Source organism: Zalophus californianus, chromosome 10 (assembly GCF_009762305.2).
Source record: "Zalophus californianus isolate mZalCal1 chromosome 10, mZalCal1.pri.v2, whole genome shotgun sequence".
Taxonomy (NCBI): Eukaryota; Metazoa; Chordata; class Mammalia; order Carnivora; family Otariidae; genus Zalophus; species Zalophus californianus.
In genome coordinates, this window is record NC_045604.1 from 112,983,253 (window position 1) to 113,005,052 (window position 21,800).

The 21,800-nt window shown below is 66.2% G+C and overlaps 1 protein-coding gene across 5 annotated transcripts; it reads left to right on the forward strand.

Annotated features, from left to right (window-relative positions):
* Positions 1-526: 526 nt before the first annotated feature.
* Positions 527-20,411, forward strand: MICALL2 (MICAL like 2). 5 transcript variants are annotated; one of them, XM_027613718.1, is made up of 17 exons: positions 527-816; positions 8,039-8,087; positions 9,639-9,780; positions 10,646-10,833; positions 11,541-11,656; positions 11,978-12,763; positions 14,438-14,679; positions 15,755-15,848; positions 16,597-16,727; positions 17,144-17,302; positions 17,781-17,848; positions 17,943-18,066; positions 18,164-18,254; positions 18,391-18,464; positions 18,986-19,100; positions 19,770-19,816; positions 20,186-20,411. In XM_027613718.1, exons 1-17 carry the CDS (start codon positions 674-676, stop codon positions 20,278-20,280), a joined length of 2,664 nt encoding a protein of 887 aa, XP_027469519.1. In that variant the 5' UTR covers positions 527-673; the 3' UTR covers positions 20,281-20,411. The 5 variants fall into 5 exon arrangements, with proteins under 5 accessions (XP_027469519.1, XP_027469520.1, XP_027469524.1 ...); XM_027613719.2 differs by having other exon boundaries at positions 528-816; positions 17,784-17,848; XM_027613721.2 differs by lacking the exon at positions 527-816 and adding an exon at positions 1,673-2,981.
* The last annotated feature ends 1,389 nt before the right edge of the window (positions 20,412-21,800 follow it).

Genomic DNA, 21,800 nt, shown 5'->3' on the forward strand with positions numbered 1-21,800 from the left:
CTGTAACCCGAGAAGCGGGACCGCGGCCTCACCCGGCCCCCCGCCAGCGTGAGCACCCAGGAGGAAAAGTCCCCTGAAAGCCCAGAAACGCGAGGGGCGTTCCCGCACGGGGGCGGGGGTGGCGGGGTGTCGGGGGCGGCCTCCCGGGGTCAAGGGTGCCCAGGGCCAAAGGCAGGCCGGGGCGCTCCACCACTTCCTAGCCTCAGTTTCCCCGTCTGTAGAGTGGCTTTGCCCCTCACTTCTCCACGATGGTTGGTGGGAGGGCGTTGAAAAGAAAGTCCCAAAGCAGCCCAGGAGTAGTGGAGGGCGGAGGGGCTCCGAGGGGAGGTGGGGTGGGCGTGGCTCCGAGAGGGGGGGGGGGCTCGAGGGGCGGGTCCTGGAAGGGGCGTGGCCGGCCTGAAGCGGAGCCTGGCGGGAGCTGGCCCTAGGGGCGGGGCCGTGGCCTCCCCTGGGGGCGGGGCCTCTCGGGGGGGCGGGCTCGGGCCGCGCTCCCGCCGGCCGCGCGGCTGAGGCTCCCGGTAGTCCGCGGGCTCCGGCGGGGCTCCGGCGGGGCTGCGGCGGGGATCGGCGCCGGGGGTCGGCGGGTCCGCCGGTCGCGGCGCGGGCGTCGGTCCGCGGCTCCGGGAGGCGCAGTCGGAGCCCCGCGGCCGCCGGGGCGCGCGCCGCTGCCCGCATGGCGGCCATCAAGGCGCTGCAGCAGTGGTGCCGACAGCAGTGCGAGGGCTACCGGGACGTGAGCATCACCAACATGACCACGTCGTTCCGCGACGGCCTGGCCTTCTGCGCCATCCTGCACCGCCACCGGCCCGACCTCCTGTGAGTGCGCCGCAGGCGGGGAAACTGAGGCCGGGTCTGCTGGCGCCGCCCGGCGGGGGCTGTGTGGGGAGCCGCGCGGTGGGGCGGCGCGGAGAGGGGTCCCTGCAGCTACCACCCGCCCGGTGGCCTCAGTTTGCCCGTCCACTAAGTGGAGCTGGGCCGGAGCCAGGCCGGCCGGCCGCCCCCGCTGGCTTAGTCAGTCCGTGAGTCAGGCCGGCCTCCGGACTGCGGCCACAGCCACTCCTCCCCACCCGCCGCCTCCCTGGGAGAGGGCCGGCAGGGCAGCCCTTCTGCGCCCCCCTGAGCGCCCTGCTGCCCAGGGACCGCCACCCACATCGGGGGTGCTGCGCCCCTGCCCCAGCCGGCCACGGCACCTTTAGGAATGCAGCCCAGGGACACTGTGGGGGAGGGGCGGGCGCAGGCCTGCCTGGGCACCCTAGAGCGACAGGTGTGAGGTGGAGGCTCAGCCCCTATCCCTGGGAGCCAAGAGACCTGGGCAAGGGAGTGGACTAGGGCGACTCCCCCAGGAGGGTCTTGGAGTGGTCGCTGGATCTTGTCCCCACGCTCCACCCACTCCATCGGTTATTCACTCAGCAAACGCTCTTTGGCTGAGTGGCTGGGACCGGGCTTGCTGGGGCAGAGGTCTGTGTGATGAGGGCCTGGCCCCTGACTCATGTGAACTGGAGATGGGTAAAGCTCCAAGGGAGGGTGCCAGGACTGGGGCGGGGGGTGGGGGGGACTGGGGCTCAGGAAGACTGTCCTCAGAAGGCCACCTGCCTTCTGGAAAAAGCATGATGTTCAAAAGCATTCTGAGAAGCTGGGGCTGGATCCAAGGGTAGGGTGGGGTGTGTGTTTGCCGGGGAGGTCTTGGGGCTGGGAGAGGCCAGAAACAGCACCTCAGTGAGATGGGGGAACTGAGGCCCTTTCTGTATGGATGGGGAAACTGAGGCCCAGAGACCAGACACCCTTGTTCAGAGCACAGAGCATGTCCGCAGAGCCAGGGCTGGCCCTCGGGGCTCCTCCCCTGCACTCAGATGTACTCTGTACTCCCAGGCACTCTCCGAGGAAGCTAGTCTTGACAAAGGCCTACACGTACTTCCTCCTCCTGCCCAAAGTTGTGAAATGCATTTATGGAGCCTCCTGGGGGGGCCCCATGTGGCATCTGGGCAGCAGCTTCTGCCCCCTGCCCAGGGATGCACGTCAGTTACCCCTGGAGGCAGAAATGTTGGGCAGAATGGGCTTTGATGGGTAGGTGGTCTAAGGGTGGGACCTGGAGTGGAGGTGGACAGGCTGAGCCCAGCTGGGAGCACGCAGGGTCCCAGGTGAGGCTGGCTGGGCCTGGACAGGGCAGCATGAGAAGCCTGCAGTTACAGGCAGATAGGGTACGGCCGTCTGCTGGTCAGCAGCCTGAGGACGACACCATGGGTGTCACTGGAGATTTGGGGCTTTTCCGAGCCCTGGGGGCTTCTATCTGCTCCTTGCTGCACTGGATTAGAGGCCTGTGTGTGTGTGTGTGTGTGTGTGTGTGTGTGTGTGTGTGGCACATGAGCCTGTCCCAGCATGCATTGCCCAAGCGTGAGCACAGGTGTGCACATATGGGTGTGTACCATGCTGGATGCTGGCACAAGCAGGTGTCATATAACCGTTCCTTTAACCGTCAATGAGTGCCTGCTGTGTACTCAGCACTGCAAACTGAAGAACATGGACTTGGCCCTGCCTCAGGAGTGACATTGAGGGCATCAGTTATCTCATTTACTGCTGACTTGGTTTTTGTCCATCTGCTCCCACTGGCCTTTAGCTCCAAAAAAGGTAGAGATGTCTTTGTTGGTACTGCCTGTCCTCAGTGCCTGGAACTGTGCCTGGCACATGCCAGGTGCTTGGTAGATAGGAGCACATAGTCGGAGAGCTACAGATAAGGGCATGCACTTAGGGCTCTGTAGGGATAGTACGAGTTTGGGCTCTGCAGGTACCTGTTTGCAGGGGGGGAAGGGAGAGGAGGCCACACGACCATGGAGGCCGAGATTGGAGTGATGGGGCCACAAGCCAAGGAACGCCTGGAGCCCGCGGGGACATACAAGGAACCGATGTCCCCGAGAGCCTCCAGAAGGAGCATGGCCCTGCCGACGCCTTGATCTTGGACTTCTGGACTCTGGAACTGGAAGAGAGTGCGTTTCTGTTTGTGGTCAGCAGAACATTAGTACACACCTTTTGATACGTGGCAGGTGCTGAAGGGGCTGGTGGAATACCGTGCATGTAGTCGGTGCTGTATACATGCTGAGTGGGGCACATGCGTGTCCTTTGTTGTGCCTTACACACCCTCCCCTGCCCCCAGTCCCTGTGCTGCACACCCACCCCCAGGGGTGCAGGGAGGGGAGGAAATACGCAGTAAGGCGTAGTGCAGGATGCCGCCGTCCTGGGGACGCTTCCGAGGCCAGACTGGGGCAAGCCCCCCCCCCATGCTCCCCGTCCTTCAGAAACCCTCTGGCCGCAGGAGAGTGGACATCCGGCTCTGTGTCTTTTGACTTTGCCACCAGGAAGGCCTTCCCTGCGCCCCATCTCCAGCCTTCCTGCTGCACCAGAGCTGCTTCCTCCCCACGGCCTCCTTGGGAGCAGCTGCAACGCGCCAGGCGCTGAGCCAGACGGGGCGGGCGGGGAGGGGGTGCGGGGGGGGCGGTCGGCTGCTCCCATCCTATAGCTCTGCTCCTGCCCCTGCCCCCCAGGTCGTGCGGCCCTGCTCCCGGAGGCGCGTGTGATGCGCTGGTGGCCCCGCGGGGGCCCTGGGAGGTATGCGTGGGTCGGGAGGCGGGCGCACCCGAGACGCCCCACTAGAGCTGGCCGGGCAGCACCAGCACGGGCCCCTCTCTGGTCAGCCTGCCCCCAAGTTGTAGGCTTTCTCGGATGGGCCTCCAGGGTGCCCGCCCCAGGTCTGTTTCCCCAGTGACGCCTCCTCTGCCAAGCAGCCAGGTGAGCGCGGGAGCCTCCAAGAACAAACAGTGCCTGCCTGCCTCGGGCAGTAGACCTGTCAGGGCTGGAGCGCATGGCTGGGCTCCTTCCCCTTCTGGACTGACCAGGGGTGGCTGAGGTTTTCAGGGGAGACGCAGGAGGTAGGGGTGGCGGCTGCCACCAGGAAGGAGGGGGCAGGAGGCTTTCCCGGCAGCTGACAGAAGCACCCGAGCTTCCTTGGGCCGTTTGTAGGGGTTGTGGACGGTGTCCCCAAGTGGGGGTTCTGCTGCAGACTCACTGGGCCTCCCAACCCTTCAGTCCCATGGTGGGGGGACCTGATCTTTCTCAGGTCCCTCCAGCTCGGGAGGCCGATGTCAGGGCTGGGGCAGAGCCAGTGGTTTTGGGTGTCTCCCTGGCCACGGCGGGTCTCCCTGAGACGTGCCCTGAGACTCGCACGTAGTCCGGAGTCAGGAGAGGCCCCCACCCAGATGCTTGGAGACAGCACTGCTTCCCTTCCTGGGCCAGAGCAGAGGGTGGGCTGGGCTGGCCTTGCCTCCCACACCGGCATCTTGGCCAGCAGGAAGCTGCCTGGGGACAGAGGCCTTCTGTTCCCCAGCCTGAGGGCCTGCTGCCCAGGCCCCCGCGGCCGCCTTCCAGTAAGACTCTCCAGGATGGACATGGGGAGCGCTGCCAGCCCACCTCCTCAGGGTCGCCCGGGGCCAGTGCCCTGTGATGCCCCCACTCAGGTCACCGCAGGAGCCCCAGGGCTGACTCCTGGCTGGACCGTACCCCGGGCCAGGGTTGGGGGTCAGGGTCTGCTCCGGCCTGGGGGAGGCCTGCAGCTGGGCAGCCAAGGCTGAGGGGTCTCACTTGTCCACCAGGTGCAAGGAGGTGGGGCCCTGAGTCCTGGGCCCTGCACCCACCAGGACCCTTCTCCCTGCCTCGGGCCTCGGGCACCTCGTGGTGCCCCATTCCTTCCTGTGCCCTCCACCTGGCCCGAGGTCTGTGCTAGCATGTGCCCAGCCTCTTCCTGCCCTTCTGCCGTGGGGCTTCGGTCTTGTCTCTGTCCCTCTCCATCTCTGTGTGTCTGCCTGTGTCTTCCTCTCCGCTCCCCTTTCCGGTGGGATTAACTCCAGATGTGCTGGGGGTGCCTGGAAAAGACGCCTTCCCTTTGGTCAGCTCCTCCCAGCCCAGCGCCCACCCCCCACATGGCTGCATTTTTTTTTCTGGGAAATAAACAGTGTGAGGTCAGCTTTCCAGGAATTTGGAAGGGGGTACACATTCCCAAGAGCCCCGAAAGCCTGGGGGCGGGGGGCTGGCTGGCGCAACAGCGTGAGGTCAAGTCTTGGTCAGCTGTGGCCAGCAGGAGGGGCCGTGCCTCAGGCTCTCGTGGCCAGGCCGGGCCGGGGCTAGGCACACACTGGCGCCCGGCCGATGGCAGACAAGTCAGCGGCCACAGGACACACATGTAGACCCAATGAGCATGTTCACAGGCCGGTGTCGAAAGAACAGACGGACGCCACAGAAGTCCCCTCGCTTGGCGAGCCTGGGAACGAGTCCATCAGCCAGCATTTGCAGAGTACCAGCTGTGTGCAGGTACCTTGGAGCCGTACCAGAACGGAACTGAACTTGAATGACAGGAATTCGACTAAAGCATGATCTAACCGGGGTGGGAGGGGGTGAGGGTGCCCTGAGCTGCAGCCCACCCGGTGTGCAGGCTCTTGGGCTGCAGCTTCCTCGCCGAGGGGCAGCCACGAAATGGCCCGTGAGGTGCAGCTCATGCATTTTGGTCCAGCAAGGCCTTACGTGCCACCAGGCCGCCTCCCAGAGGGTTGGCCAGAGCCGGGCTGTCAGTCTGGGGCGACTGGAACAACAGACGTGCGTCATCTGAGTCAGGTGCCAGCAGGTGGGCCCCTCCAGAGGCTCTGGGCCTCTCCCCTTGGTTGGTGGAGGGCCGGTGTTCCTCTGTGTGCTTCCAGGTCCTGATTTCCCCTTTTATAAGGACGCCAGTCGTTTTGGATTAGGGCCCACTGTCATGACCTCATCTGAATGGGATTCTGTCTGTAAAGAAGATCCTGTTTCCAAAGGTCACGTTTTGAGGTCCTGGGGGCTAGGACTCCAACAGATCATTGTGGGGGTCCCAGGTTAGCCTACCCCCACAAGAGTCCCCAGTGGCGGTCGCGTTGGACTTCCTGATGGGGACGGGCGCAGTCTCCTTGGCACTCTGAAGGGTTTGCGGGGCAGCTCAGTCCAGAGATTTCTGCCAGCACCGGCCCCAGAGCGCCAGGCCAAGCAGCCCTTAGGGACAGAGGCGACGCCGGCCGAGCCCCAAGCTGAGAGGCGGAGAAGCAGACAAGCGTTCGCTCGGGGCCCTGTAGGGTGCCTCTGGGGAGCGGCCGGGGCGGGTGTGCCAGGCGGGGCAAGTGTGTTCCGCACGGAGGGAACAGCGTGGGCTGAGCTCGAGAGGCTGGGAGGGCAGGACCCTGGGCGGAGAGCTTGCTTCAGGAGGGGTGCGGCGGCCGTGAGACTGGCCGGGGGGGCCCGGCCCCGCTGTGGAGGCCTTCAGGGCCCAGGGTCCTGGGGCGGTGGTGGTCCTTGACCTTGGGTGGAAGGGCACCTCAGCAGCTCTGACCTGCCCGCCCTGGCGCTGCTCAGTGGGGGCTGGCACCGCCGCGGTGAGGTGCTCCCTCAGGATCTGGGCAAAGCAAGCGCCCGCCCCCCCTCCCCAGCGAATCCACCGGGCGCGCCGTGCACTCCGTCCCCGCAGCAGAGGCAGGCGGCCAGGGGCCTCCTTCGCCCGCGTGTTTGCAGACAAAACAGAACTTGTTACCCTGCCCTCCCTCCACCGGGGCATCGTGCTGAGGATGCGGCGGTGTGGGTCAGTGACCTAGGGCAGGTCTGGAAAAGAGATTGAACTTTCAAAAGGATGGGCTGGGGGAGGGAGAGGACCCCTGCAGACGGAGGCCCCACCTGCCGAGAGCCCCCTGGGCCACGGATGGAGCTGGGCCACTCTGCGTGCCCTGGACGCTGGTGGGACAGACCCAGGGTGACCTGCGTGTGGCCACGCTGAGGAAGCAGGAGGGTGCCACGCCCCCCCCCCCCCCCCCGATGCCCCTCTGGCCGTTTGTCCACCTGCAGACAGAGCTGCCGCCATCTTGTCCTGTGCACAAAAGCACCGTCTGTGCTCATGGGGTGGTCTTAGCATCTGGAACGTGTTACCTGGGAGGTGGTCTGAGCAGACGGTGAGGTCTCCCTGAAGCTGGGCAGGGTGACGGACGCGGGGCTGGAGGCCGGCGGAGGCCTCCTCAGAGGGAGGTGGGCACACGGCAGCCCCATCCCCTCCCCACCGTGTGGCCTCAGGCCAAGGCCGCCACGCCGCGCTGCAGCCAGGCCCCCCAGTTCACACTGGAAGCTGCTGTCCTCCTCCCAGATGGGGATGCTGAGGCCCGCGGGGGGCGGGGGGCTCCCCCAGGGTCCCACAGCATAGCCCGGCTGGGTCGGGACACGGCTCCAGCCTAAGCCCTTTCCCATGCTGCAGGGCTTCCAGAACCATCCAGCGCACACGGAAGGGGCCGAGCTGCTGTGGAGGCCCCACCGATGGGTATTTGAGTGGCCTGTGTCGGGACAGGCGCCTGCTGGCCTTGGTTGTGTTTTCTGCTCCTAGCCAACGGCCTGAGGTGTGCCCGTGTTGGGTGGGGGCAACCGAGTCCCTTCCAGGCTGGGCCTGGCACCTTGGACATCCGGCACCCCCAGGGTCAAAGGTGGGGGGGGCCCTGACCAGTGGGCAGCGTGGGGCTACGACCCCCACTGCCTTTTATGTCCACGCCCTGGTCTCACTCCTGGGACGTGGGCCTCCCGTGACCCACGAGGCCATGAGCCTCTGGGAGTTTGGAAGCAGCCCACTTGGACATGTGCCCGGCTGCACTGCCCAGGCCGGTGTCTTTGTCTTGACCAGAGGTGGCTCTGGGAGGACAGGGCCCTGCAGTGGGTCCTGGCTTGGCCGTGGCCCTTCCCCACCCTGTGGGGACCCACCGCCCAGAGCCCGCCCGTGAGCCTGGCAGCAGGGGTGAGGGCTCAGCCTCTGCAGAGCATCAGAGGTGAGGGCCGTGGCTGTGGGGGCTGATGGTCTCCGGGGTGCTGGCGGGCACTGCTGAGCCCGGAACAGGGCCGGCTCCACCCACCCGTGGTTGCCGTGTGACCTAGTGCCTTCACAGCCGCCACTCCCGGCCTCGGTCTCCCTCCCTCTGCTGCTTTGGACACCTGCATTTTTCTCTTCCAGAGACTTTGATGCTCTCAGGAAGGAAAACATTTATGAGAACAACAAACTGGTGAGTGCCCCTGCTCCTGCCTCCACGCCGGCGTGGCCAGTCTGCCCCGAGCCATCACCCAGGTCCCAGGTCCCCTCGGGCACCACCAGGGCAGTTGCGGGAGGGGCCGGCCCTGCAGGTGAGCCCCTGGCGGCCGGCCCCGCGCTGCTGAGCTCCGCAGCCTGTCCTGAGCCCGGTGACCCAAGGCCAGAAATAGCCTCTGGTCTGGCGCCGGCGCCCTCCTGGGCCCCTTCTTCCTGTTGGGGAAGGACGGGGTCGGGAGTGGCTGGGCCTCGGTTCCCATCCAAGGCAGAGCGGGGACCAGAGGTGGCTCTGGGAGGACCAGCCCTGGGGTGGGTCCTGGCGGGGCCGTGGCCCTTTCCCACCCTGAGGGGACCCCGTCCCAAGTGACAGGAAGTCCTGTAGCCTGCGGGCGGGGTGAACACATGGGGACAGTGCAGCAGAGCTGTGTGCGGTCATCCTGAGGGGACAGGGCAGGCCTCGCCCAGGAAAGTCTCATGGAGCCCATGGAGCCCCCTGGGCACTTCTGGGAGGGGCGAGACTGTTGGGGGGGCTGCCAGGGCAAGGGCGCCGGGCTGGAGGGCACCTGGCTGGTAGGAGAAACAGCGAGGAGGTCGCAGCTGGAGCAAAGTAGGGGTGCGGCCAGAGCAGAGTGGGGGCATGGAGGGAACAGAGTAGGGGCGTGGCTGGAGCAGAGTGGGGGCGCCAGCGGGAAAGTGGGGGTGCGGTGGAGCAGAGTGGGGGCGGCGGGAGCAGAGTGGGGGCACGGTGGAACAGAATGGGGGCGGCGGGAACCAGGAACGGAGTAGGGGCATGGCTGGAGCAGAGTGGGGGCGGCGGGAGCAGAGTGAGGGCGCAGCGGAGCAGAGTGGGGGCGGCGCAGCAGAGGGGGGGCCCGGGGGGAACAGTGGGGGTGCAGCGGGAGCAGAGTGAGGGCGCGGCGGAGCAGAGGGGGGGCGGCCGGAGCAGAGTGAGGGCAGGCCGGGCGTGGGAAGCGCTTGGCCTCCTCTCGGAGCGTTGCTTTGCTGGGAGGGCTCCAGGTCCACAGGCTCTGTGTTGGCAGCGGAGTGGGGGGCTAGGGGGTGATGGTGGCAGCAGGAAGTCAGATTCTGGATTTGTTTTGAAGGCGAGTCCGAGGAGATTTGAGGCCTTTGGCCTGAGCATGGCGGGAAGGTCACTCCTGGCTCCCCGTTCTGGATACATGAAGACTGAGGTGTCTACCTCAGACGTGGTGTGGGCATCTCAGCAGTTTAGGGGAAGGGTGCAGATGGGGGCTTGAGGATCGTCAGGTGACGGACGGGCACTGGCAGGCAGGCGACGCCAGGCTGGCCACGGCAGGGGCTGGCTCCCCAGCTCCTTCAACCCTGCGGGGTAAGGATATGGTCCCTGTTTTAGATTGGGAAACTGAGGCTCAGGGAGGTCATGCAGCCTGAGCCGAGCGCAAACCTTGAACCCAGACCTTTGTGGGCCCGAGCGGGTGTCTGGCCTCCTTCCCGGCAGAGAAGGAGGAGGGGGTGTCCCCCAGCCCACCCATGCTGAGCGTTCCCCCAGGCCTTCCATGTGGCTGAGGAGAAGCTGGGCATCCCAGCCCTGCTGGACGCCGAGGACATGGTGGCCCTGAAGGTGCCAGACCGGCTGAGCATTCTGACCTATGTGTCTCAGTACTATAACTACTTCCACGGACGCTCCCCCAGTGAGTCTCTGCTTGGCCTTTGCACGGCCTGCCCTCTCGGGCCTCCGCGACGCCCCCCACCAGCTCAACAGCAGTTTTTAGCGCTTGCCCGGCAGGGCAGGAAGCAGGCAGGAAGGCCCTTCTGGTGCCACATGTGCGGGGCTCCCTGAGCCGTGGCCTCCTCCCCGGGGTAGCAGACCCCGCCCCCCATGCTGCTGCACGTGATGAGCACGGGTCCAGACCCCGTAGGTCCCCACACCACCTGTCCACTGAACGGATGCCCCCAGATTTTGCCTCTCCTTGCACTCTTGGCCTCAGTTTGCCCATCTGCACCCCTCGAGCCTGTGCCCACAACTCTTGCCTCAGGCAGTTTTGCAGACCCCGTGTGGGCTCCCTGGCCTGGCTCCGGGGGGGGGGCCCCCCCCGTTTGGTCCTGACCTTTGGCCTTATAGACACCAGGCTGGCCCTAGCAGGGTGGGGCCTCCAGGCAGGGCAGGTGGGTGGAGGACAGGCCCAAGGGGCTTTTTTCTGGCTGCTTTGTGCACCCCGAAGCTCAGCCACTTCCCCTCCCCGCCACATTCCTCATCCAGGCCTTAGAAATCCCCGGAATCACTCTGGGCACAGGACCAGCCCCGCCTTGATATTTCCACTTTGTGGAGAAACAGAAAAGTTCCACTTCCCTGACCCCACATCGGGGCTCTCAGAGCCGGAGGGGAGGGGTCTGTGTGAGGTCAGGCCCCTGCTGGGAATGTGCGCCTGTGGTCGCTCCCGGCGGCCCCTCCCGTGTCCCCAGACAGCGGGAGCCGCCCCTCCCTCCTGCGGGGGACCCCAGCCAGGGGTGGCCCCAGATGCTTTCAGAGCCTGACCCCACTTTGTCTCATGCCAGTTGGGGGCATGGCTGGTATCAAGAGACCCCCGTCAGACTCCGACGAGGAACCGTCCGGGAAGAAGGCCCCATCCCAGCCGGCCAGGCCCTCACCCACTCCAGCCAAGCGGCAGCCACTGTCTCCCACCAGCACAAACCCCGCCGTCCAGCGGAAGGACAGGAGCTCAGGGGGTCTCCTGCTGAAGACCGTAAGCACCCTAGCCCCGCCTTCCCCCCAGCCTTGGGACCGACGGTGACCTCTGCACCCCCTGGGATGGGGCTTCCCTTGGCTCCTGGGCACGGCCTCAGCCGCCGTTCATGAGGATTGGCTCCACAGGCTCCTTCAATTCTGCACGGTTCGGATAGGATCCCCATTGTGCAGATAGATAAGGGAAGCCCAGGGAGGTGGTGCAGGCCGCGCAGAGCTGGGACCCTGAACCCAGACCTTCCTGGCCTCCTGCCCCTCCCTTCTGGGTGGGCCAGGAAAGAATTCTGAGGGTGTCCTTCCCGCCTGCCGCCTGCCGGGGGCGTTGGGGTAGGGGGGTGGAGACGGGTGATATGCTGGGGTCGGGCGCCCCTGCTGCTCGAGCGTTGGGAGCTAACCTTGGCCTGGTCTTAGGACTGCGGCCCCTCAGGTGGCCCCAGGAGTGCGGGAATCTGTCCCCGGTGCCCCCAGGCCCCCGAGGTCAGGCCCCTGGGCCCTCTCCTGGGGCTGGGCTGCAGACCCTGAACTCGGAGTCCAGCCAGCCTGGGCACGGGCCCTCCTGGCTGCGCCTGGCAGGCTGCTCCCCTCGGGACCTCGGTTTCCTGGTCTTTATGTAAAGTGGGATCGTCTCGCCCGCTGATGGGGCAGCTGTCAGGAGGGAGGCCTGGGGGGGGGCGGGGCTCAGAAATGTCAGCCGGTACCCTTCCCAAGGGCCAGGCCTCCGTGAACAGCTCCGTCAGCAGCACCTGTGGGGTCTGTGGCAAGCACGTGCACCTCGTGCAGCGACACTTGGCTGACGGGGAGCTCTACCACCGGAGCTGCTTCAGGTGGGGCGTGTGTGTGTGTGTGCCCATGTGTGCGTGTGCCTGTGTGTGTGCATGCATGTGCACATGCCCGTGCGTGAGTGTGCACCTGTGTGCATGTGCTGACAGGTACAGACACTGGGTGTCTGTGCCCCTAATAAGGTCCTTGTGGAGTCTGTTACTCAAAATGACTGATGAGCGTGAGGAGAGGTGTTTGTTGAGTGAGTCGACCGCCACACGTGCAGACACAGGGCTGCACGGGTGTGTGTGCCTGGGAGTGTGAGTGAATGGGGAGCGCACACCAGCCTGGAGCGCCCTCACCGGTCTGCCTCTGCTCTGTGCCAGGTGTAAACAATGCTCCAGCACGCTGCACTCTGGGGCCTATAGGCCCACCGGCGAGCCCGGCGTCTTCGTATGTTCCAGCCACCACCCCGAGGCCGCCTCTGCAAGCCCCACGTGGCGGGACCCGGCCCCCCGACAACCAGGGACCGTGCCCTCAGACTCCAAGCTGCCCAGTGCCCCATGGAAGGCCCAGGAGGCAAATGGGCTCCGAGACACAGGGCCAAAAGCCAGGCCAGAGGCCCGGGAGCTGGTGGTGAGCAGCTCAGCTGCCAAAGGTGTCCCCACTCCAGCTCATCCTCTGGCCCCTGCCTCCTCCCATGTCCACGCGGGGACCCCACCCGGGCCCAGGTTCTTGGCAGGCCTCCAGGGTGGCAAAGCCAGCATGCGTGTGGACAACAGCTCCCCAGCAGGCTGGTCATCACTGGCCCGGGACACGGCAGCAGTCAGCCCCCGTCCTGCCCTGAAACCGAGTGCCCCGGACTCTCGCCCGGCCACCCTGCAAGGCCGGGCGACCCCCCAAGCAGCAGCCCCCCAGACCAAGGTCAGTGTGGGCCCAGCGTCTCCAGGCCCAGCAGACACCCCAGACTGGACCCCGTCAGCCTCCAAGATACAGCAGGCCCGGGAGAGGTTCTTCCAGACTCCTGGAGCTGCCCCCAGCCCTGGCCCAGCTGGCAGGGCCCCAGCTCCTGCGGATGCACCTTCTGGGGACAGCAGCAGGGAGCAGGCGCTGAGCTGCCTCCTGAAGGCCCTTCCCAGGCTCGGGGACACTGGTGCCCAGGCGCCTGACAGGTGGGTGGGGGTGTGGGTGGGGTCGGGGGCAGCTGAGGAGGCTCCCCAGCCTCAGCTTCCTCATCTGGGAATTGGGAATGAGACGGGACCCAGAGTGCCCGGTGGTCAGCAGGAGGGGACGCCGGTGTCACATAAAGCTGTGGTGGACACACTCTCGGGGGCACAGATGCTGCTCCCTGGAGCCGCTATGTGGCACACACAGAGGATACCCGTTTTATAGACGGGGAACCAGAGGCTGTGAGAGGTGCCAGTGTCCTCCTGTTTGACCCAGGCGGAGCTCATCGCCGCCCCCCCGCCCGGTCCTATGTGGCACTGCCTACCCAGTGCGGTGCCCTCGGCACGCTGGACTCGGAGCGGGCCCTGAGGGATGGAGGGTCCCTGCAGCAGTGTGCTGAGGCTGCTGGGACAGAGCACCACACACTGGGGGCTTCACCGGCAGAACATTGTTCTCTCCCAGTTCTGGAGGCCAGAAGGCCAAACCCGAGGCGGGCAGGGCCGCACTCCCTCGGAGGGTGCTCGTGGAGGGTCCTTCCTGCCTCGTCCAGCTCCTGGTGGCCTCATGTTCGTTGCTTGGGGCCACACCCTCCATCTCAGCTTCCAGGGTCACCTGAATTTCTCTGTGTCTGTGTCCTCTACTCTTCTGTCTCTTATAAGGACACCCGTCACTGGACTTAGGGCCACCCTAATCCAGGATGACTTCATCTGTATTTGATTACGTCTGCAAAGACCCTGTTTCCAAATAAGGCCATGCTCTGGGCTTCCGAGTGGACGTGAATTTGGGGGGGAGACACCATTCACCATACTACAGTGGCCCATGAGTAAGGAGATAGCACACCAGGCTGGCTGACAGTGCTGTGCCCACTGCCTCAGGCAGCCCCTTATTTTGGGGGAGCATTCTGGCTTAGAGCTGCCCCGCCTGGTTGGATCAGCTGATGGTGCCCCGGGAGAGCGAGCCTGCCCTGCCACTCCAGGCCTGGGGGTGTCCCGGGCACCGGGGGCTGAGGTTGCATGGCTGTGAGGGCTCTCTGGGGGGGCCCAGCGGGGCGTCTGCCCTGGGGCCGGGAGCTGCTCCTCCTGGTCACCGTGCACCCAGACAGCCGGGAAAAGCAGGAGGGAGAGATTGGTTTCCTAGGGAGCATGGGGCACATGGAGGAGCTACTCTGGCTTGGAGAGGTCCCAGCCCCCTGCCCTGGGCCCTACTAGGAGCCGGCGGCCCTGCTTCCTGCACACATGTGCGCCCAAGAGGATGCCAGATGGCTGGTGTTGGGCTGCCTGTGTGGAGGCCTCTCGCATGTTGCTTTGATGGGGCTAGGCGGGCCCCCGGCTCTGGGCGGGGCTTCCACAGTAAATCCCAGGTGCTTCTGGGCAGGTGGATGGAAGAGGGAGGGGCTGTGGGTGTAGCCCCTCCCCACACCCCATGCATGGTGTGTTTTGGGGGCATTTTAATCTCAGCCCACGCCCGAGTTACACGGGAAGGTAAAGTCAGGTGCCATATACACCTGTGCCGGAAGTGGGTGCCCGTGGCCTGTCCCCCGGAGGGGCTGTCTGTCTCCCTCAGGAGGGTGGAAGTTAGGAATCAGCTGCCAGGGGAGGCTGAGGGGCTTCTGCCTGGGGGTCATGGCGGGAAGGGCTCCTGGGTCCACCTGCACCTGATGCCTGTGCTCTCACCCATAGGCCCTCCCCTGCTCTGAAATCCCATACCAGAACCGAAGGGCCACAAGCAAGTCCATCAGCCAAGCTGTCACGGGTGGCATCCCCCCAGGCCCTTAGCCCCCCTGCGAGGACTGAGCTGCCAGCCCCCCTGAGAGTGGGCACCACCTCACGGGCATCCACATCACCCCAGGCAGGCAGGAAGAGCCCGCCCGTATCCTCAGGTGCCAGCTCCAGGCTGAAGCCGGAGGCCCCCCTGGCAAAGGGTGAGAGCTCCCCTGGAGCAGGGGTGGGGTGGGGAGTGGGGCTCAGGGTGCAGGGGGTGGCCGCTCTGCTCCCTGGCCTGTGGTTCTGCAGTGATTGGCCAGTTCCTGCCCGGCTCCCGGGCTCGCCGGCGCTGGGTGCCCGTCCTGTGTCACCTGCGTCACACCACCCCTGGTCCTCGCTCTCCCCGGTCTGCCTGACTTCAGTTTTGGGGTGGCGGATGTCTCTTGGGGTGGCGCAGCTTTCTGGGCACTGTTTGCCGCCCGCCTGCCCTGCCAGCCCTTCTTGCTGAGGCCCCGTGACCCCGGCCGTCAGTGTCACTGTGGAGACGATGCCAGGGCATCCGTTACTCCTCTCCTGCTTTGCCCTGGTCGCGGCCTCACCCCCTCTCCCCTGGCATTTTGCGTCCACGGTTCCTGTGTGTCTGTCCTTCCTGCTCTGCCCTAACGATGGTACCCCAGGGCCCCTTGTGTCCTGGAGCCCCCTGGGCCTGGGCCCCTCCCGGAGTCCCCTCTGACCGCTTGCTACTGTTTCGTGGCCTCGTGTTCCAGGCACTGTTGTGTACACTTTTCGGGGTAATTGTGGAATAGGCTTTTTCTGGGCACCCGGGTGTCTCTTAGGGGTACCCTGGCGTTACTGAGCTGGGCTCAGAGAATACCCCATGCAGAGTGTTTTACCAAGATCTTTCCCTTGGCTGAGCCCCTGACACGAAAGCCACTCTGTTCTGAGCCAAGGAGGCCTGCGGACGGGCTGTCCCGGCTTAGCCACCCACCCCACAGACGCACAGGCACTCAGCATCCACGGGGCTCACCTGGCCTCACCCTCACCCGTTTGGCAGCAGGGGAAGTTGAGGCCCAGAGAGGGGAGCAATTGCCCCGGGCACACACAGCGCAGGCTTGAAGTCCTCAGCCCGACCCCCAGCCCGACTCTTTCCTGCGGGCCGGGCTGGCCGTGCGGGGATTTGAGAGGAGCTGGCTGCAGGAAGTTGGGGTGGGGTGGGTGAGATCCAGTCTTTCCCAGCAGACCCCTCCACCCGGAACACACCCCACCATGACCTGTGTCCCTGCCCCCACCTAGGTGCGAGTGCCAGCCCCCAGGAAGGCCAGGAGGACGGGCCAGCAGGATGGAGGGCCCGCCTGAAGCCCGTGGAGAAGAAAAGCCCTGCTGAGAGGTGAGGGGAGGGGAGATGGGGCTCTGGGGGGGGCTCCCCTGAACCTGCACCTGGGTCTGTGGCTTTGTGCTCATGGAGTCTGAGGGTTGGCATAGGGTCAGGCATACAGTAGGTGCTCACCAGATGCTTGCAGGTAAATAATGGCACACACATGGACTGACTGACACACCCACGGGAGGGATGTGTGCACATCTGCTCGGACCTTTCAGCAATAGTGGCAGAAACCAGTTCGCACCAACCTGAGTGACGGGGGGCAGTCACACCACCTGAGTGACAGGAGACAGTCACACCACCTGAGTCACTGGGGGGGGACAGTCACACCGGCCTGAGTCACTGGGGGGGACAGTCACACCGGCCTGAGTGACGGGGGGCAGTCACACCACCTGAGTCACTGGGGGGGACAGTCACACCGGCCTGAGTGACGGGGGGCAGTCACACCACCTGAGTCACTGGGGGGGGACGGTCACACCGGCCTGAGTGACGGGGGGCAGTCACACCGGCCGCCCTGTGTGCACCGTAGCAGTGCGTGGCCTGGGGCGGGCAGCAGACGCGGGTCCTGCACCAGCTGTGAGGACCTGAGCTGCTGCTCACACCCACAGAGGTGAGCACTCGCGGGAACACACACCTGTGCTCTAGGAGGGTCACCACCGGTCAGGCACCATGCACCCCTTCCCTGCTGCAGGTTGTCTGCACCTGGGGGTGGGGGCAGCCCACCCTTCCCTCGGCTGACCTCCTGCCCTCTGTCTAGGTCAGGGCCTCGGATGGGTGAGGCGCCTGGGAGGGTCCGTAGGAGCTCCGAGGGGCCCGCCCGCGTGCCCCCGACCCCTCTTCAGCCTGACAGGACAGCGGGCACAGCGAGCCCCGGGCCCAGCCCCTCAGGTAATGCCGGGTGGGCACCCGGGGGCTCCAGATGCCCGGCCCCGGGAACGCGGCCCAGTGGTGCTGGAGGGGCTGGAGTCCGGGGTGGCAGCCTGGGCGTGAGTGTGTGTGTGCATGTGTGTGCCTTTATGCTTGCACGTGCGTGTGGCTGTTTCCAGCACACTCTGCCACCCCCGGACCCATGTCCAGCCCTCACGTCACCTCCTGCGTGGCCTTGAGCCGGTCTCCGGCCCACCGGACTCGTTTGCCCCTGTGTTGTCGAGGATGCAGACGCTGGCCTTCCTGGGCGGACGTGGGCACGGGGCTGTGAGGACTGACCCTGCGCTGGCTGGTGGCCCCCGCTTAGGGAAGCAGTTGAGGGGAGGACACCAGATCTGCCGGCTTGACATGTGGCCCTGTCCCCTGCCCTCGGGCAGCCGCCTCCCCGTCCCGATCCCACCGCAGGAAGCTGGCCGTCTCTGCCAGCCTGGACGTTTCTGCCAACTGGCTTCGTTCGGAGCCCTCGGGGCAGGAAGTCCCAGCCCAGAGCTGGAAGGAAGAGGAGAAAGGGAAGCTGTCTGCTCAGGACAAACCAGGTCAGCCCCAAGACCCCAGCCCCCATTTCTAGCTGGGCTGGAGACGAAGGGGCTCATCTGAGGAGGGGGCGTCTGGTGGGGTTTGCAGGGGGATGAGAAGCTTACGGGGCTCAGAGCGGAGGGAGGCCATGCAGGGGAGCACCCACGGGCGGCCAGGCTTGGCTTGGGGTGGGGCAGGGGGCCTGGAGGACCCCGTCCCAGAACCCTTGCCCACCAGTAGGGAAGGGAGGACCAGACAGGGTTCCCTGCTCCTATCTACCTGGTGATGGGGGAGCGTTTGCTCTTGGGGTGCCTGGGTTGCTGACCTGGGGGGCATGGAGGCCAGTGGGGATGGTGCCTGGATCTGTCTGTGAGCTTTGGCTTTGGGCACCAGCGGGGCACAGCTGGGGGGGACAGGGCTGCCGGAGAGGCGGGGTGGGGTCGGCGCAGCTTTGGCAGCTTTGGGCCCCCAGGCCCAGGAGACCTGTCTTGCCCTCAGCAGGGAGGCCCTTGGCCTCGGCTGGTGTCCCCGCTCCACCCGGCAAGGCAGTGACCAACCGTGCCAGGGTGAGTAGGCCAGGGCGCAGGTGGGCCGGGAGCACAGCCCTCCAGGGCATGGCCCGGCATCTCCCACGGCCCCTCACCGGCCCTTTGTCCCCAGCTGCACCCTGACTACATGCCCCCGGAAGAGATCCAGAGGCACATGGAGAACATCGAGAGCCAGCTGGACGCCCTGGAGCTCAGGGGCGTGGAGCTGGAGAAGCGTCTTCGCGCCGCCGAGGGGGGTGAGCCGACGCCCTGCCCAGTGCCCCGGCCCGGCCTCAGCCAGGTTCCCCCTGGGGCCACCCTGGCCTGACCCATCCTGGCGCCCCCTCTCTGCAGATGCCTCCGAGGACGCCCTCATGGTGGATTGGTTCCAGCTCATCCACGAGAAGCAGCTACTGCTGCGGCAGGAGTTGGAGCTGATGTACAAGTGAGGGGTCCAGCCGCTCCACCTCTGCCCGGAGGGTCCTCTCCTGGACGGCCGCCTCCTCTCGGCGCCCGCCGGGCTCAGGCATGGGGGCGGCCAGCCAGGCGAGCCGGGCCTCACGCCTGCGTCACCTCGGCAGGGCCAGGGACCAGCGCCTGGTGGAGCAGCAGTTGGACCTGGACGGGGAGCTGCGTCAGCTGATGGCCAAGCCCAGTGCGTCCCGCCCACCCCGGGGGAACCATGGCTGGGGGAGGGGGGCGCTCAGCCCCGGGGTGATGTGGGTGCGGGCTCTCCTCCCAGCAGCCGCCTGGGCGGCCACCCTCAGGAGAGGCTGACGGTTGCCCAGGGTCGAGTCTCAGCGTCTCCCCTCCAGGCTGTGTGTCCTTGGCCAGGGCACTCAGCCTCTCTGTGCTTGCAGAGTGGGGACTGTGCAGGCCTGACCAGCACAGCCTGTGGGTGTTGTGGATGGTGGGGCTGAGGGCCTGGCAGTCCCAGCTCTACCTTCCTGCTGTGCGATGGGGCAGTGGCGCTCGGAGTCTGATCTGGCCGTTCTTCCACTCATTCATTCATTCATTCGTTCGTTCACCTACCCGTCCACCCGTCCACCCGTCCATCCGTCCATCCAGCGTTGGCAGATGGGCAGACCCTTCCCCCACCTCCGGGGGGTGGGGACACCGTGTCCCTGAGCAGGGTGGGGCAGCAGGGCTGCTGCTGAAGGCGGGCTGTCCCCGCAGAGGGTCTGAAGTCCCTCCAGGACCAGCAGCGCGAGGAGGATCTGCTGCGCCAGTACATCAGCACGGTGGAGGACCGGAGCAACATCGTGGATGTCCTGGAGGAGGACCGGCTCAGGTGAGGGCGGCGCCTTGGGGCCCAGGTGGGGGCGTGCCAGAACCCCAGCTCCCCGCTGCCGGGCCTTGGCTGGCCACCCAATGCGCAGAGCCTCTCCCTGCCATCAGCACGGAGGAGCAAGAACCACCCCCGCCCCCGCCGCGAGTGCATTCTGCGGGGGCGGGGGGCCCTGAGGCCGAGGGCCGACCCAGCCAGGCAGCCTGTCTTAGAGGGTGTCCCCAACAAAGCCCCTCGACCCCGTGTTCCCTGACCCATCAGCGGTCAGCACCTGCTGCTGGAACATTCTGTAATGCAAGTGGCGCACTGTGAGCCGTGCAACAGGGGAACGGAACTTTAGATTTTATTTTTCCTTAAATACCCCCAGCCACCTGTGTCTCCTGGAGCTGCACTGGGCTGCCGGCTTTGTGACCATCCCCGGGGGCGTCCCTGTCCCCATGTGTAAATGAGGGACCCGTCAAGGCCACAGAGTCTGTGGCCAAGTTTGTTGAATGGGTTAAGTGAGCTGAGGGAGCCCTGGTCCAGGCCCTCCCAGGGCCCTCGTGTCCCCGTGCCACCGAGGAGGGTCCGGGCCCAGTAAGGGCAGGCACTGCCTTGGTGTCAGGTGGGCTGGGGGCTCGGGTATGAGTCCCCGCAGGCAGGCCGCTCACTGCCGCCCGGCTCCTGTTCCAGAGAGCAAGAGGAGGACGAGATGCTGCAGAACATGATCCAGAGTCTGGGTAATGGGGGGCCGGGGCAGAGGTGGGAGGGGTGGGGGCCAGGACCCGTAGGGCAGACGCAGCCTGAGGACAGACAGGAAGGCTCACGCCAAGGGAGCAAGCTTCCCGTCATTTGGTGGGGCCAAGAGGCAGCCCCTGACCCTGTGGTCAGGGTGAGGGGGGTGCCCGGGCCGGCGGGTGCCCTAACGGCAGGCACCGAGGCGGTTCCCCCGAGGGAGGGCAGAGGGTCAGGGCTGCTGTCGGGACCCGGCTTCTTCCGGGCTCTGGGGGCCCAGGGAGGGCTTCGACGGGAGGGCAGGAGGGGTATACGTGGCAGGGGCAGCGGCTGAGAGGTGGCGAGTGTCCTCAGTGTCCACCCCCCACCCCCAGACCTCCAGAAGAGCAGCGGGGACCAGAAGAAGAAGTCCAAGTTCAGCTTGTCCAGGGTCTGGTCCCTGAGGAGCAAAAGCAAGACCCCCGAGTGAGCCGCCTGGCCGGTTGCAGGACCCGTGCCCTCGGCTCGGGCAGGGCGGGCGCCGTGGGAGTGGGAACATGGGGGTGGGGACCTGCACCCCTCTCCCCGTGGGGTCTGAGCCACCACAATAAAGAAAGTGACCACGTGATGGCCCGGGCTCCCTCTCCTGTTCACCACGCGCTGCTGGGCGGCCTGGCGCCTGGCCCGGAGGGCTTGGCCAGCTTCCAGTTATGCACCAGTGCGGATGTGCCCGTGGCCTTGAGCAGGCGCTGACCCTCTCTGGACTGGCCCGGACCCTCTGAGATGGGCATTGGAGCTGCTTCCTGGGCGGGCTGCACAACGGGAGCTGGGGACAGGGCAGGTCCGTGCCAACTGCCCTCGGGAGCTGGCCCCAAGTGGGGCTCTCCAAACTTGAGATCTGTGACCTTGGCCTTGGGGCGGAGGTGAGCTGTGCCCTGGGACGGAGGAGGACTCCAAGCCCCAGGCCTGGTGCCAGCAGGGCGTGCGGCTCACCGCCCTTCCCCCCGTCTGGTGGAGAGAGGGCACAGTGGGGGCAGCCAAGGCCAAAGGGGAGCGGTTTCCCCGCGCTCACCCTGAGTCCCTGCCCCGCACTGCCCTCACTCGGGTGCCCCGGGAGGGGAACTTCTCCTGTGGGCCTCGGTCCCCCCGTTTCTGTCCCTGTGCTGTCTGCAGCCACTGTGGGGGCCCATTGTGGCAGCCCTAGTGGACCCTCCCCAGCGGCACAGCACCAACACCCCCCGGCCTGGTGGCGGGTGGGGTCCCTGGCTGAGAATGTTGGGGTCCCCACGGAGCTCCTGCTGCATTTACGGGGTGCTGGAGGGTCTCAGCCAGGGACTCGGGACTCAGGGTCAGGGTGTGATGTAGGACAGGGAGGGCGGCTGCCTGGTGCAGAGATGGGTTTGTAGTCCCCCCTCTGCTGCCTGCTCTGTGGCCTTGGGCCGGGGCCCCGCCCTCTCTGAGCCTCTGGTGCCGGACAGAGGGGCTGCGTGTGGGCATGGGAGTGTGTCTAGAGCAGCGGTGGTGGCGGGGGTGGGGGGGGGCGGGGAACTCGAGGCCTCCTGCTGGCCCCGCCCATCGCGGCAGGACCCCCACTGGAGAGGTTGGATTGCCCCGCGGTGGAGGGGTCGGGCCCTGGAGCGGTCAGCGGACAGTGGGCCACGCAGGCTTGGCGTCGTTCCTGGGCACGGGGCGCCATGGGCGCTTCTCAGCAGAGGCCCCAGGGTGAGACCTGCGTGGTGGAGGGCGGCCTGGACAGGTCTGCCCCACCGTCCAGCGGAGACCCGGGCGCCCCGCGAGGTCTGCCCAGGCACGGTCCTGGGCCTGCAGCCGCGTAGGCTCTTCACCACCAGGGGGAGGCAGAGGGCCACCCAACAGGGGCGGGGCGCCGGAGAGCTGGAGACGCTGCGGTGTTCAGACAAGGAAATGGGCTCAGAGGGGCCGCGGGACCCCCTGAAGCTACACAGCGAGTTAGGTGGGGCCTGGGCCTGGCCCCTGGGACACGGAGGGACC